Genomic DNA, 14,870 nt, shown 5'->3' on the forward strand with positions numbered 1-14,870 from the left:
CGGGGATGGAAGGCATGGCTTCTGATTCTGGGTCTCCCTCCCTCCCTCTTCCTCTCACGGGGAATATAGTCAATGGTGTGGTCACGGTGTCGTGTGGTGACAGACGGTGCCACACGTGCAGTGAGCACAGCACGACATAGAGAATCAGCGTGTTGTACACCTGAAACTAACATAACAGAGCATGGCAATATTGCATGGCAATAAAGAATAAACAAAATTAAAAAAATTAAAAACAGAATCTACCATGACATACCTTTCTCAGGCTATGTTACTGGACCACCTCGAAAGTGGCATCGGAATTAAGAAAAATAAAAATGGATGCCAGCACATAGATTTCTGTGCCAATAGTCAGCTTATCACCCACTCCCAGTGCATCATCAGCTTGTGGCCTCACTGGTTTTTTTTTTTTTTTTTTTTTGCTCGTTTTTGGTTTCATTTCATCTTAAAGGACCAATCTGTGTTTCTGCCTTCATGTAGCCTTCTGTTCATTGCCTTTCTGAGCATCAAACAGTCGCTGATTCTAGACAGGTACAAAGGCATGAAGGAAGTGATTGTTTTCTGGAAGCGACTACACATATGTGCTCATGTGTAAGCTCACTCCCATCTTGGGGAAAAAAAACGAGACTTTGTAAGATAAAGACAGTTCTCGAGCTTGCCTCAGGCATAAACGGCACTCAAAAAACTAAAACTTTAATGAAAACAGCACAAATGAAGGCTGGGGGGTTGGGGGGGGGTGGTGCCAGAATGGGCAACCCTGGGACCTTGAGGCTCCTGGGATTTGTGAAAGGAGATGGGTTATCCACGAGTGGGGGAGAAGTGAGCACTGGGCCCCATATTTATGCCATGACCAGACATTGGCTAGAGTCCTTATTCATGTCATCGCACCCCACCAGGGCCTGAGAGTGTGGGTCCGTGTCCCCGTACAGTCTCTAACCGGGGACCTAAGTCCGCGCACTGTGTAGGCAGGTGCTAGGGAACTGTCTTCTGCTGACGACTTGTATTCGGTTCTGGGATAATAACAACAGTACTGCGAGTACAACTAGTCCTGCTACTAAGCACCTTCATCAAGCACCCAGCAGCATCACTCACTCCCTCCTCATGACCCCCCACGAAGTAGGTTCCACGACACTTCCCATTTTACAGTTTGGGAAATCAAGGCTCAGGGAGGCCCCACAGTTCGTGTGCGGGAAAGCCACCTCGGATCAGGTCTGCGGGACTGTGGTCATCCCACAAACGGTGCAACACGGAGGGATGCTTGGCAGACTGGTCACCACCCTCTGTCCTCAGGTTGGCGCACTGGATCCTCGCAAGTACCCAGGGAGGTGCTCAGGCAATGTTACCACCCCGTTCTTACGGAAAAGAAACTGCTGGAGGGCGGACTGCTGTTAGGGGTAGGACACAGCCAGGAGGCTGACAAGTTCTGTCCCTTTCTTCTGGGCCCAGTATTTCTGCAGACTCCACCTATCCAGGGGACTCTCTGAGCCAGGGGACACAGTGGAGATGGTGACTGATGTGTGGGAGGGGAGAGGCAGGGGGTAGGGGGGGAGCAAGGGGGACAGTGGTGAAGGGCAGGAGACCAGTGGAGGCAGAGGGGGAAGAGCTGGTGAGTGCCGGACAGGGAGGGAAAGGAATTTTATCGGCAGCTATGCATTTTATTCCACAAAGTCTTCCAGCCTTGGGTCCCATATCAGTGAAATAGTTGGGACCAGATCTGAGCTTTATTTTGTAGTAAATGGAATGGTTAGGAACAAATAAATACGAGACAATTGAATCTGTCAGAGAGAGCAAAATTGTTCTGAATTGTTAGGAGACGGTTACTGTCACCCTGGGCTTTCTATTAAATAGAAATAACACGGCGAATGTTACTTTTTTTTCCACTCAAAAATGTTTTTTTTCCTGCTCTCTGGGTTCTTTGTGAGGCTTTTCTAGGATTGCACATTCTACCCTATTAAGAGCTCTATAAATTCTTGTGTATTTCAGGCTAGATATGCAACGTGATTTTGTGGCCCAAGAGCGGATTTGTAATGCAACTTCATGTCTGGCTGATCTGACATATGCAGGATGGGGCGGGGGGGGGGGGGGGAATCTCATTTTCAGATGGCTTGGGGTGGGGAAAAAAAGAAAAATTCCCCCCCCCAAGACCCCCCCCCCCCCCCCCTTTTCACACTCCCCCCCCCCCCCCCCCCCACCTTCCCTACAGAGAGTGAGACCGTGGGCTCAGAGCTACTGTGTCCATTTGATGGTGTCCAAGCCCTTGGGTCCCGGCACCATCCATGGACACCTCACCCCGGGACGTGTGCCAGGCCTGGTTCGCCGGCCAACCCAGTAGTCCCAGAGACGGGAATGAACCTGGGGTCTTACATTCGCGGAGCCACTTGTTGGGATCCAGCATCAGGTGCTGCTTGGTGACCTCCAGCTCCTTCATCAGCCACTCATACTTGGCTCGGACCTCGGCGATTCTCTGCTGGCGATGCTCCAGAATTTTCAGCTTTGCGTTGAAGCACGTGACCTCCTACAAGGTAGACGAGAAGGCGTGGGGGTGCGGGGAGAGGAGAGCCTCCCCCACCCAGCTCGGACCCACGCAGCCTCTTCTAGATGGGAACGCCATGTGCACAGCGGGGACGAGGGAGCTGGCCCCTCACTGGGGAGCCGGGAGGGCCCTGGGCCAGCCCAGCCACGCTTCTGCCTCACCAGGGTTGGATCGGACAGCCACAGGGCAGGACTGCCGCAGCCCTTTCTTAAATTTAGGAGGTGGCTGGTGTTCCCAGCTGGAGCCAGAAAAGCCCCCAGGACTGGCAGTTCCCCCAGCGCTGGAGCCCTTTCAACACTCGGGGTGGAGAAGTGCGGAGCTCTCCAGGGGGCTGGCTGGGGGGCTGCCCCCGTGTGGGGACCAGGAGGCTCACCTTGCCGTTGCCCCCTCGTCGCCGCTGTAGTCGTTCCACGTCATCGATTTCGTAGACTTTAATCTCAAAAGGTTCCCCGAGGCCCCTCTGGGTGCTGCGCAAGGGGCCGTCCACCCAGCGGACCCCGGTGCTGCTGGCGGGTTTTCTTACGGGGGAAGGGGTGTCCAGGGACAGCGCAGGGATGAGCCTCCGTCTCTGAGAACCTAAGTACGGAATTAAACCCAAAGGGAATCTGTTTGAATTTCAATCTTTTACATCTTGATATGCAATTTTTGGTGGGGGACCCTGATGGGCATCCTAGGATGTGCGGTAGGTGAATGCGAAACACGCCAAGGCCCAGCCACGCACCTTGACAATTAATCCCTTAAACTGGCACCTAGGCTTCACCTCCAAGAGCTCACGAATTCCCTGCCTGACCTTTACAGCTGCCCCTGGTCTCTGCCCACGAAACACACACACACACACACACACACACACACACACAGACACGCACACCAGAAAATGCGCACACACAAAAACACGTGGTCTAGAACCGTGAGCCATATGCTCAGCATGAATATGTGTCACAGTGAAATTAAAGAGATGTTTGTGTTAGGGAAAAGGGGTCTGTGTTTGGTAATGTGGTCATAGGAGTTCTAGGAAACACTGCTTATTTGCTTATAACAACAACACTGTACTAAGCACCGATTATACGTCAGACCCTATTCAACATGCTTTACGCATTGTGACGGACGGCTAGCTGTCCCCGAGACCTGTTCTCTTCTTCCTCCGGGAAAGAGACTGGGTCGTAGCAGGGCACACAGCCCCCAGGAAGGGACCACGCCCTGGGTACATGCACCTTAAGCTCCTCCCGATAGGGTATCCACAGAAGTGTTACGGGCAACTGCTAGGAAGTGTCCTTAAAGGTGGGGGGTCTGGCCTCCTCCTCTTCCTTTCTCCTTTGTCCTGGGTGAAATATGGGCCCAGTGGCTGCGTCATGAGGTGAAGATCATAAATGACACAAAAAGAAGACAGAAGGAGCCTGGATTCCTGGTACCCTAGAGACTTTTACGTGATTGTCTACACAGATTTGTCTTCTTCAAAGACTTAATTCTTGGAGTGCCTGGGTGGCTCAGTCGGTTAAGCATCTGACTTTAGCTCAGGTCACGATCTCACGGTTCATGAGTTCGAGCCCCGTGTCAGGCTCTTTGCTGACAGCTCGGAGCCTGGAGCCTGCTTCAGATTCTGTGTCTCCCTCTCTCTGCCCCTCCCCCACTCGCACTCTGTCTCTCTCTGTCTCTCAAAAATGAACAAACAGTAAAACAAGTTAAAGACTTAATTCTTCCAGGGCATGTTGAGGTTCACAGCCACCTTGAAAGGAAGGGACAAGATGGTACCTGAGGACCCAGTGAGCAGCACAGGGGGAACACAGTGAATCAGGCCTCGCTCAGCCCTGGTGAGGAGTAACAAGTCGTGGGTATTGGTGCGGCAGCTCAGCAAACTGAACCCGGCATCCCATCGGTCGGTTAAGTTTACCAAGCACCCAGAGAAGGGCAGGCATGGTGCTCGGTGCTTAGCGTGGCAAAGGATATAGAAGACAAGCTTGGTGTTTAAAGCACTGGTCACCAGCGGGGTGACATAGAAAAAAACTCTGAGCTCACTTGGAGGACCATCTGCCAGCCAGCCAACCAGCCAGTGAATCAATCAGGGGTGTCCGAATGACTCATGGGAGCCTGCACCATGCAGTGCTGGGCACCCAGCGGGCTGAGCCAGGTGCGGAACTGGCCTTGCGGGAGCTCATGTCCAGGCAGGTCAAGCCCTACGTGCATCCCGGAACAGGCAGGCTCCCCGGGCCTCCCTCACTCCCTCCCCGGCTTTCTATGGTGGGCCTGCTACAGTGGGAAGGGACTTCATTCAGACCAAGGTGCTGATCTGATTCTCAGATTTCCCCAGCCAGCCTGGGAGCAGGAAAGTGACAGGAGGAAGCTCAGGAGGTAACCCAGCAGGCGTGGGGTGAAAGGTCTGGGACGTGAAGAAGCGGCCAAGAGTCTGGGAAGAGTTCACGTGACACTTGAGGAGTGATGCCAGAGGGCTGTCGGGGCTCCGGTGGGGCCTTCCCTGATTCACGTCCTTTTAGCCACTGAGCGCACCCCGGCCAGGGCAGACACGTGCTCCCCATCCAGGCTGGCTGTCACCACTCTAATTCACGGCTAATGGCCGTGTTGCTGACCACATCCGGCTGGCAGTGCCTGTGGATGGACTGATGAAAATCCATCAGTAAAAGCAAACACGGCTTCTCTCTTGGTCAAGAACCCAGAACGACTACCCCATGGCCAACTACAACTTTGCCAGGCATTGAAGGCATAACTTGGTCTGTGCTTACATTTTCTGTGGTCGTCACATCCATCAAGAACGTCCCCTCGTTGAGTTCATCTCACCCTGTTGCCTAAGACCCCAAGTCTCCTACTTTCTGGCAGGACCCACGTGCCCTGAGGCCGGGTCCTCAGCGTGTCACATTCTGGCCAGTTCCACGCACCTTCCACCAACACGGATCTCCAGGAAGGGGACCAATAAGCTTAAGGATGTTCGCTGGTTTCTCGTGTCATGTGCACAACAGAGCACTGAGAGTGCAAGGTTATCCTCCTCATCCTGTATTTCTAGTTCATTTTTCAACCAAAGCATTAAAGTTTTCCAAACTCAAAAGCAATCTCTGATAAAAGATAACTGGTCTCCTCCGCAGTTTTAAACACTTCTAATAATTATAAAATCCAGCTACCCAGCTAGGAGTTTCCTTTGAGAAGGTTTACGGCTTCTCTTAAGGAAGGTGCTTTTGATTTACATGTCTGACAGCCAACATTTCTCTTAATAATAACCATAAATAAGCAAGACAAGGTCACCTAACGGTGAGGAGCACGTCTCCACTGCCACCTCCATTGTCAAGGTCACCTAACCTGTGAGCGGCATTTTTTGGATTTTTTGGTGTGGCCGTGGATCTCCACTGCCATATTCATTATGAAGGTCACAGAGGTCCGGTGCTCCTGGCGTTCAGTCACCTAGCCTGGTGCTTTGATCCTACACTCTGTCCTCCAACAGCCTAACCTGACAGGAGGCGCTCAGAGGATGACGTTTGTAAAAGCAGGCGGCACCCCGCAAGGACAGGTGCTGAGCCTGCTGGCCACTCTCCAGGCAGCCATTTTACAGAGCTCTTTACCCCAGCGCGACAGCCACACCGAAAGATGCAAATCTTGGGGGAAAAAAAAGATGCTCAGAGAACAAAAGGGACCGGCAGACGGAAGGCTCTCGATGAGGGTGCGGGAAAGCATTCTAACGGGCAAACACATATGAGCGCACAGGCTGCGTCACAACGGTGTGGACCCTGAAGAATGAAGTCTGGGTAGATTGTAGCAACAAGGTTTGTCAACCAAGTACTGGGAAGGCCAGCAGATCTTCTCCTCCCTCCACCCCCCTGCAAACAGTCTGGCTCGGATGAACTTTCTTTCTATTTTTAGTGACTAACATCAGTATGTTTTCACGCTCACGGCCCTGAAAAGAGGACACAGCAGCTGTCATGTTATTACGAGTGGCTTTTCTTTCTGCACTTGTCTCGCACGGGCACCGCTCCCAGGTCCCTGATGAGGCGCAGAGTGCCGAGGGCCTGGGGTGGGGCATCGCCAAAGTGGGTCTGAGCCTGAAGCACACGCCGCCTGGGAAATAAAGATGGCGGACAGCCGTGAGCCCTGGACGTGTTCACAGCACAATACGCTCACACACCGTGGTCTGTGAGGGGGTGGGCAGGTGGGGAGAGCGACACCACAGCATCTAGAACTATGAGGTTGATTTCTTCGATTTGAGGCAGACAGATGCTTTATGATGCGCCTTACATTTGGGTTGGAACATTCTAGAGCTTGTGCTTGCCTACGTTGGGAGGAGGGAAAAAGCAACCCCCCGCCCCCCATGGTTGAGAGAAAAAGCTGTTGCCGGAGCAGCTGCAGGACAGAGGAGACCCCACTTGGAGGACTCCCCCCATATTTTAATTCCAAACCTGCTGGTGCCACCAATATTCTGTGGCACAACGGCTTCTGAGGGCTCCCAGGGAGCCTGGGGTCCCACAGGAGGGCTCAGTACGGCAAAGGGCCGGCTAGGAGGGCAGGACCATGCCACTCTCACTTTAACTGAGGCACAGAGTTGCACGCGGGGCTCTTTACGAGGTGGCCTCGTTGAAAGCGCGTTCTTATGCTAGAGAACAAGTAGAGGTAACTTCTGTGGAAGCCACTGAAGAGCGGAGCTCAATCACAGAGAATTCTGAAGTAGCTCAAGTCGTCCTCAGTTCCTTCTGCCTCCTGTCTCTCCGGCCCAGTCTCTCCCGGCTGACCTTTCACCTCACCTACCCCATGGCTACGAGGGCCACCCTCTCTGACCTGGGTCCTCTTCTTCTCATCCATCATAACGTCCTGTCACGTGTCACTCCAAACTCCAATTAACAAGTCAGGGGGTTTTACCACCATGTTACATCCTTTGCACTATTTACTTGCTTTTGATGGGAGATTCCGGGAGATGCCAAGACTTGCTCAGAAAGCATGCATCTGGGGCACCAGGGTGCTTGGGTGTGCCGTGCTGGTGCACCGTGTGTGCGTGTGTGCGTGTGTGTGTGTGTGTTGTGCAGGTGTACTGTGCGTGTGTTCAGGCCCCATGGTGGCTGTATACACACGACTGTCCACGAGTGTGTCTGGGGGTGGGGGTGGGGGGGACAGAGGAAGGGCCTCCCCATCGCGCGGCCAAGGAGATCAGTGCGCTTCATCCTGCTTCCAGGGAGCGGCTGCCAGGGTCTAAGGCCACCAGCCCCAAGTTTTGGTGTCTGTAGCTGCCAGGCCATGAGGCTGGTGGCTCTGACCTGACCCCTCCGAAAGCCCTGAGCGGCGGCACCGTCGCTCCCAGAGCAGACAAGCCTGGGTCTCGGGGACTCCGGAGGGCCGCGTAAGCAGGTGCCCACGGGCTGGATGCCCCTGGCGCGCCAAAGTCTGGCAGTGGGTTCCCACAGCGACACCTATCGCGGCCGTGGCCCCGTGGAGGCCTTGAGGGCGCAGGCGGTCAGTGGGGGCGGGGGGCGGGGGGGGAGGCAGGAAGGGGGGCCCGGGGTCCTGCCCGCGCCCGCCCGGTGCCTACCTGAGTTGGAGCGCTTCTTCGGGGCCTTGAGGCTGCGGCAGCGGCCGCCCACGGAGCTGCTGTTGTCGCTCGTGGAGTCGTGCGCGGAGGACGCGCTGCCGGTGGCCTCGCTGTCGCGCGGCACGCTCTCGTAGCCGCTGCTGCCGCCGCTGTGGTAGAACAGGGCCGTCTTGCCCATGGCGGGCGGCAGCTCGCCGCTCAGCACGCTGCTGTTGTCGCTGCCGTGGCCGCTGCTGCAGCGGTGCGGCCGGCGCGGCGGCGTCACCTTGCTGTAGGGCGAGGGCAGCGGGGGCGCGGCCGGCCGCTCGTCGCCCCCCGCGCGCCCGCCCGCGCCGCCCTGCAGCAGCTCGGAGATGCGCCCGTTGACGGCGCGCGGCGGCGGCTTGCCGGCGGGCCCGGCGCCCCGGCTGCGGCTGAGGGACTGCGTGGACCAGGACGTGGGCTTGGCGCTGGCCGCCAGCCCCGGGCTCTGGCCCACCGCCTGCGGCAGGGACTTGGTGGAGAAGCTGAGCGTCTTGGTGGTGGCGGTGGCCAGGCTGCGCGCCTTGGGGCTGGCCAGCAGGAGCTTGCTCACCGCCGAGATCTTGCACGTGCCAGCCTTGGGCGACGCGACGGCGCCGGGGGCGCCGGCGGCGGCGGCAGGCGGCGCGGGGCCCAGGGCGGTGGGCGAGGCCCCGGCGCCCCCGCGGCCTGGGCTCCTCCCCGCGCGGGGCATCGTGCTGTCCTTGCCCGCGTGCGCCCGCCAGCTCCCCGCGCACAGGCTCTCGGCCCTCTCCAGCGACAGGCACTCGTAGTGGCTGACGGTGGCCCTGCCGAGGGAGTTGGTCCTGCTGGCCAGCTGCTCCAGCTTGGCGCTGAACAGCCGGCTGCTGCTGCTGGCCTCCTTGGCCTGGCCGCCGGCCTCATCCGGGAACGGGGCCAGGAGGGGCGCCGCGGGGTGCGACGGGCTGCTGGTGCCGCTGCTGCAGGCGCTGTGCTGGGGGCTGGCCCGGTTCTTCTGGTCCAGGCTGGACTTGCGGACGGGCGGCAGAGGGGGCGTCCCTTTGGGCCGGGCCAGCATACAGTGCTTGGGCGACGCCGCCTTCCTCTCCAAGGCCGCCTTGCAGGGCGACGCGCCCTGGGCGCTGCCCAGCCCGTTGGTCTCCGCGGCGCAGTGGTAGAACGGACTGCCCGGCTCCTCCTGCCGGCTGGCCTTCTGGAAAGCCCTGGGAAGGCTGCTGGACTTCAGGCCTCTGTTGGGGTGCACGGGGCTCTGGGCGGCCACACCGGGCAGGACCATCTCACAGCCATCAGCAACCCTCCTGAGGTTGTCGCTCCCTGGGGAAGCGGACACCTCACCGCTGCTGCTGCTCAGCCTGTCCCCAGGGCTGGCCTTCCTGTCCTGCTCTGCTCTGGCCTCAGGCTTTGCGGGGGGGCCTGTGGCGGCCTCACGGCCGGCCCCTTCTTCACCGGGATAGGCGCTCTCTTTCTTTACCTCCTCTTCCCGTTTTAGCCAAGGGTCCTCAAATCTCATCTCTGTCTTCGCACCGGTTTCCCGGCTGTCCTGGGGCTGGGCTGCTCTGGGCGCTGAGCTCACCCCGGGGGCGATGGACGCCTCGGGCCCTTGGACGGGCCGGGGGCTCACGGCAATGCAGGGGTAGACTGTGATGTTGGTCTTCATGGGGATGTACCCTTCGCAGCTGCTCAGGTCTGCTGTGTTGGAGATGGTGACCATGGCCTTGCCCAGCGTGGATATCTTGCAGCCCTGGATGGGGGTCGCCTTGTCGAAAGAGTCCTCCCCCACGTCAGACAGGATGAGCAAACCGTCGGGGCCCGCCTCGGGCTTCTCCCGGCACACCACGGGGCTGCTCTGGATGCCGCCGCCCAGCTCCGAGGCCGGAGGATCGGCCATGGCCTCCCCGTGCCCGAAGCACGTCTGGGCGATGAAACTGTGGCAGGACTGCTCGCCATCGCTGCTGGCGCTCACCTCGCTCAGCCAGGAGCTGATGGAGGAACGTTGGCTCCCGGCCTCGCGGGCCTTCTCGTCCAGGGTCAGCTTCGGGAGGGGCAGGAACTGCGTGATGCTGACCTCGGACACGGGGGCCACGCTGGAGTAGCACTCGAGATCCTCGCTGATGCTGCCGATGATGCTGACGGGCCGGGAGCCCGAGGCCAGGGCCTGCACGGAGCAGTCGCTGTTGAAGCTGATGATGCTGGTGGGGCGGCCGCCGTCCAGGACGCCGCTGATGGTCAGCTCCTCCACCAGCGTGAACACCAGCTCGTCCTCGCCGTTCAGCTCCAGGGGCTGCTGCACCGTCACCGTCGTGGTGCTCAGGACCTCCTTCTTGGGGTCTGGAGAGGTGGCCCCCTGGTGCTCGTCATCGACCGGGCTTTCGGGGAACCCTTGGCTCCCAGCGGACATGGACTTCTTCAGAACCTGGGGGCTCATTCCAACTGGGGGGGTTCGCACCTCAGGCTGCAGCAGGGACTCGCTGGATACCGTGCAGGCGTCCTTGCTCAAGGGAGGCAGGGGGGCAGGAGAGGGCAGGACACCCTTCTGGGTGTAGACTTTGCACCTCTGGGAGGGAGAGCTGGCCGGCTTGTACTCGGAGGTCTTGGACAGGCTGGCGATGCCCAGCCGCGGGGACCCCATCGGCCTGGGCTTGCCTTCCACGAAGCCATAGGAGTTCAGGCTTTCTCGGCTGCTCTGGAGGCTGGGGCTCTGCGTGAGCTGGGAAGCAGCGTGCTGGCCGCCGCCGCTGCCTGGGATGCTCCTGGGCGAGGCAGGGCTGGGGCTGCCGGGCAGAGCCGGGGTGGGGCCGGGCGAGTGATTCCTCTGCATCTTGGAGGCGGGAGGGTCGGTGCCTTCTCTGTCAGTCAGCTGCCCGTCGGACCCGGCCTCTTCCTTCTCAGACTCACAGAGTGGGTTGGCCCCAGCCGCCTGGCTTAACGGGGGACCCTTGCCCGCTTGCTGGGCCCCAAACTGGACCGGCAGCTCTTCGAAAGGAAACTGACTGGGCTCCTCGCTGCCGTCGATACAGTCCAGCCTCTCCTGCAGCTCGGCAAACGTGTTGCACTTCAGACAGTCCCTTTCCGACTTGCCGGCCGCAGCCCCTCCGGCCTCTGGGGGCCGGCCGTCGCCCCGTGCCTTCTGCAGGGCGGGCACGATGGGGACAAAGTCTGGGGGGCCCTCGTTGTCGGTGAGCTCTTTGTCGGAGAGGGCCGTGCCGTTGGGCCCGATGTAGATGACCGTGTCGCAGGACTGCTCGCTGCTCGAGGAGTAGTCGGGGTCGCTGGACAGCGGGGGGATGGGGAAGTCCGGGTCCCCCGCGGCCCTGGCGTGGAAGGGTCTCAGCTGGGTGGGCCTTCGCATCCTGCCTTCCTCGCAGGAGCTCTCCCCACCGGACGAGCTTGACGTGTACTGAAGATGAGAACGGGGAGGTTAGCGGGGGCGGGCCTCCCGGCGAGCCCACAGCGGCTCCGAACAGGCCCCCCAGGCCATCCCGGTTCCCCTCCCTGCGTCAGGCTGTTCCTCATGGTGCATCAGGCCAGCGTGCCCCAGCTTGCCACACCGTGGCCTCTAGTGAGAACGGCCCATGTGGCACGCTGGGGAACAGAGCCTGCTCAGGACAGGTGACCAGCCCGGGCCCCGGGTGACCTCCTGAGGGCAGACAGGTCACTACCGTGGCATACCCCAGCTGTCTGTGGTACCCTGCGTCACACAGGTTGTAAAAGCCCATTTTTTTACCCCCCCCCCACTCCCCGCCATACACAGAAAGACACAAAAAGGAAAAAGCTTCCCGCTTCACCAGCTGGCCTGGCGACCACAGTTGTGATGGCTTTCTGCCACATTCTGGTCATGCCACCAGGGTCCTGGCTTTGCCTCTGCCCGAGAAAGCAAGGCTGGTAGTTTCTGCCAGGCTCCTCGCATCCACCAGAAACCACTGTATTAACGTGGCAAAGCCCAGGAGCCCATAAATGATTCCTGGAAATGTGGGAGAAGTAGCACCACGTGAGCAAAGCACTAATCCAAAGATGGGCTCAGCCAGTCTAAGGACAGGGTCTCCATCTACGTGGGACCAGGGCAGCGAGGGAGACACGGAGTGTTTCCCGTCCTACCCAGATGCCTGACGTGGGCCTAGTGCTCCCAGTTAGGGGTCCAGGCTGGATGACTAGCAGCTGGCGGGGCTAGGGGGCACGGACTTCATCATCCTCCCCCACCCCCCCGACCATCATCAGCATCGCCTGCCCCCCCACCCCCGCCCCGGTGCTCGGGAATTAGGAATACCGGCTCGGCTCCAGGGTAGGGCTCCCAAAGCATCTACACCCGCTGCACCCCCTGGGAGCTCCCTACCTTCGTCTTCTTTTTCTTCATCCTCAAGACTCTCGAGGCGATCTGGATGGTGGACAGGGTCTCTGCGTAGTTGCCGGCGGCCGCCGAGATGTGCGCGATCATGGTGGTGCGACAGTTCACGTTCCCCAGGGACTCTCGCAGCAGCATGGTGAGTTTGCTCTCTCTGCCAAACAAAGTGAATTAAGGCTGCATTAGTGGGTCATGCTTCACGTTGGCTGTCAGGGTAGGACCGCGGGCCTCCTCGTGGCTTTTTTGTTGTGGGCAGCAGGGTTTTTTTTTCCCCCCATTTTTAAAAAAAAGGGCGTACTAATTAACATCATTTTCTAGCACACGGCTGTTTGTAGCGGGCAGGCGAGCAAGGGCTTCTAACCCCAAGGATGGAATCCACGTGACACACCTCCCTTGGCACTCGTGTCCCGCTCCTGGGTACGCCCGTGCGTCTGTGTGCGCCCACCGGGCGCTGTGCACGACGGGACCTGGGGATAGGAACTGGAGGAAGGGAGAAGACGGCTCTGTGACTGATTCGGCAGGCCGCGTGCACACACAGCCCTTCTTTGCAAGTGTCTGCGCGCGAGCGGTCCCTGCAAGGCAAAGTGGTTTGCCAGCCACGAACCTGCGTGTTAGATCCGTGTGTCTGCAACGTACCCAGTTTGTTTGCGAGAGTGGCAAGCACTTTATCACCATCTGTCTCTTCCTCTCGTGCCTGCACGTGGCGGCAATGCAGGAGAAGGTGTCTGTGTTCCCGATTACGAGTGGAGAAACAGACACGGGCCCGAGCACTCAATCCGTCAGCCACAGAACGCTGACCTTTCTAGAAAGGCCTCCTCTGGGGACTCCACAGGTGCCGTGTGGGGCCAGGGCCCTGAGTGGTGATAACGAGGCTCAGGACTTTACAGATGGTGGTTGCAGGCTCTTCCAAAACTGACCTGGAGCGATGGTGCATGTGTTTCCATTCCTGCACGTGTCCCAACAGTCTCCCTGCCTCGCTCTTAAAAGGCTTCTGCTTACGTCATCATCAGCCCTCTCCTCTCAACTGCTGCCAGATGTCATTTCACCTCTGGAAGCTTCCCTGATCCCGAAGGCGGAGGCAGCCTCTGCGTCTCCCGTGCCCTGTGTGCATAGCTGTGCGTTGTGTTCAGAATGCCAGGTTCCGGGGGCTCGTCCTCACGTCCGTGTCCCCACCAGGCTGTCAGCCGGCCACCCCCTGCAGAGCTCCCTGGAGAGGGACCGTCCAGCTCGGCAGACCCGGTGTGAGAGGCAGGCTGCCATCAGCAGAGATCAGGCCTTGGAAATGGGGAAACCCTTTCACACGTGACCTGCATGGGGCCTTCGGGGAGGAAGACTGCGGGGTGAGAGCCAGAGTTTGCCTTTTCCATCTGGAACCAATTAAGGTGTCAGTTCGGGACGCCAGGCTCACTCTGGCTCAGTTCCAGGGCAATTAAAAAAAACGCATCAGGGTTTTCCTTCAGCCGAAATCGTCAGTGATGAAAGTCGTGGAAGGAGAATGTTGCGGACTGAATGCAAGCAAGCTAACCCCCAAAGTGATGCTATCGGGGGGGGGGGGCCTTCGGGAGGTGACCAGTCACAAGGGCAGTGCTGTCATCGACGAGAACAGCGCTCTTATAAGGGGGACTTCCAGGGGAGTTCGCTCGCTCCTTCCGCCATCGGAGGCTGTCACCAGAAGGCAGCCGTCTATGAACCAGGAAGCTGCCTCACCGGACACCAGACCTGCTAACACCTTGTTGAACCTCCAGCCTTCAAAGCTCTGAGACATACATGTCTGCTGTTTGAGGCCCTCCGTCTGTGGTTATTTTGTCAGAGCGGCCTCAACAGACTGAGACAGGGAAGAGGGTGTGCAGAAGGATCGAGGCCTCGCTACAAACACTCATCTGCCTTCAAAATGTGTCCAGCAGGCAGGTCACGGATGCCACCAGAGCTGACAGCCAGACGGGCAGTCGGGTCCCACCCCCGGCACACACTCTCCGCGGAGACCCTGCACCTGCCTGAGTCTAGGGTTTTGTCTTCACTGTGTCTTCGAGTGGAAGACACATCCCATCAGGGCGAAGTCGTGACCGCTGCAGTCAATTCTTACTGTCCGAGGTGGTTGTGGTCTATTAAGTCTCTGTGAACCCTGAAGCAGTGAGTCCAGATGGGAACGGTTCCTCGGGGCCACTGGTCAGTTTCCCGTCAATGAATCGATCGATACATAACCTCGTTTCACGTGTTTCTGTTTAGAACACCTGATTTAATACACATTCCTTACAAATGATGAACTACACGCACTATTTCTTTAGAACAAAACACTAGCTGAGGGTCTATTTTTCTGACCCTAGGTAATAAGAACATAAATTTCTTTGGCTTTTTCAGCCTCACAATATTGTCCACTATGCTTTTTTTTTTTTTTTTTTGAAATTTTTAAATTATTTATTTATTTTTCATGTTTTTATTTTTGAGGGAGAGAGAGAGGCAGAGACAGAGCATGAGCAGGGGAG

General features: G+C 58.2%; 1 protein-coding gene across 1 annotated transcript in view; it reads right to left on the reverse strand.

The window, feature by feature from the left end:
- Nucleotides 1-14,870, reverse strand: part of KIF26B (kinesin family member 26B) — a 464,847-nt gene that overhangs the window by 7,662 nt on the left and 442,315 nt on the right. Inside the window, exons 11-14 of the mRNA XM_049633800.1 lie at nt 12,379-12,541; nt 8,046-11,445; nt 2,904-3,106; nt 2,362-2,512 (exon numbers count right to left, since the gene is read on the reverse strand). Of these exons, the coding sequence (XP_049489757.1) occupies nt 2,362-2,512; nt 2,904-3,106; nt 8,046-11,445; nt 12,379-12,541 (3,917 nt within the window). The remainder of the gene's footprint in view (nt 1-2,361; nt 2,513-2,903; nt 3,107-8,045; nt 11,446-12,378; nt 12,542-14,870) is intronic.

Source organism: Panthera uncia, chromosome F1 (assembly GCF_023721935.1).
Source record: "Panthera uncia isolate 11264 chromosome F1, Puncia_PCG_1.0, whole genome shotgun sequence".
Taxonomy (NCBI): Eukaryota; Metazoa; Chordata; class Mammalia; order Carnivora; family Felidae; genus Panthera; species Panthera uncia.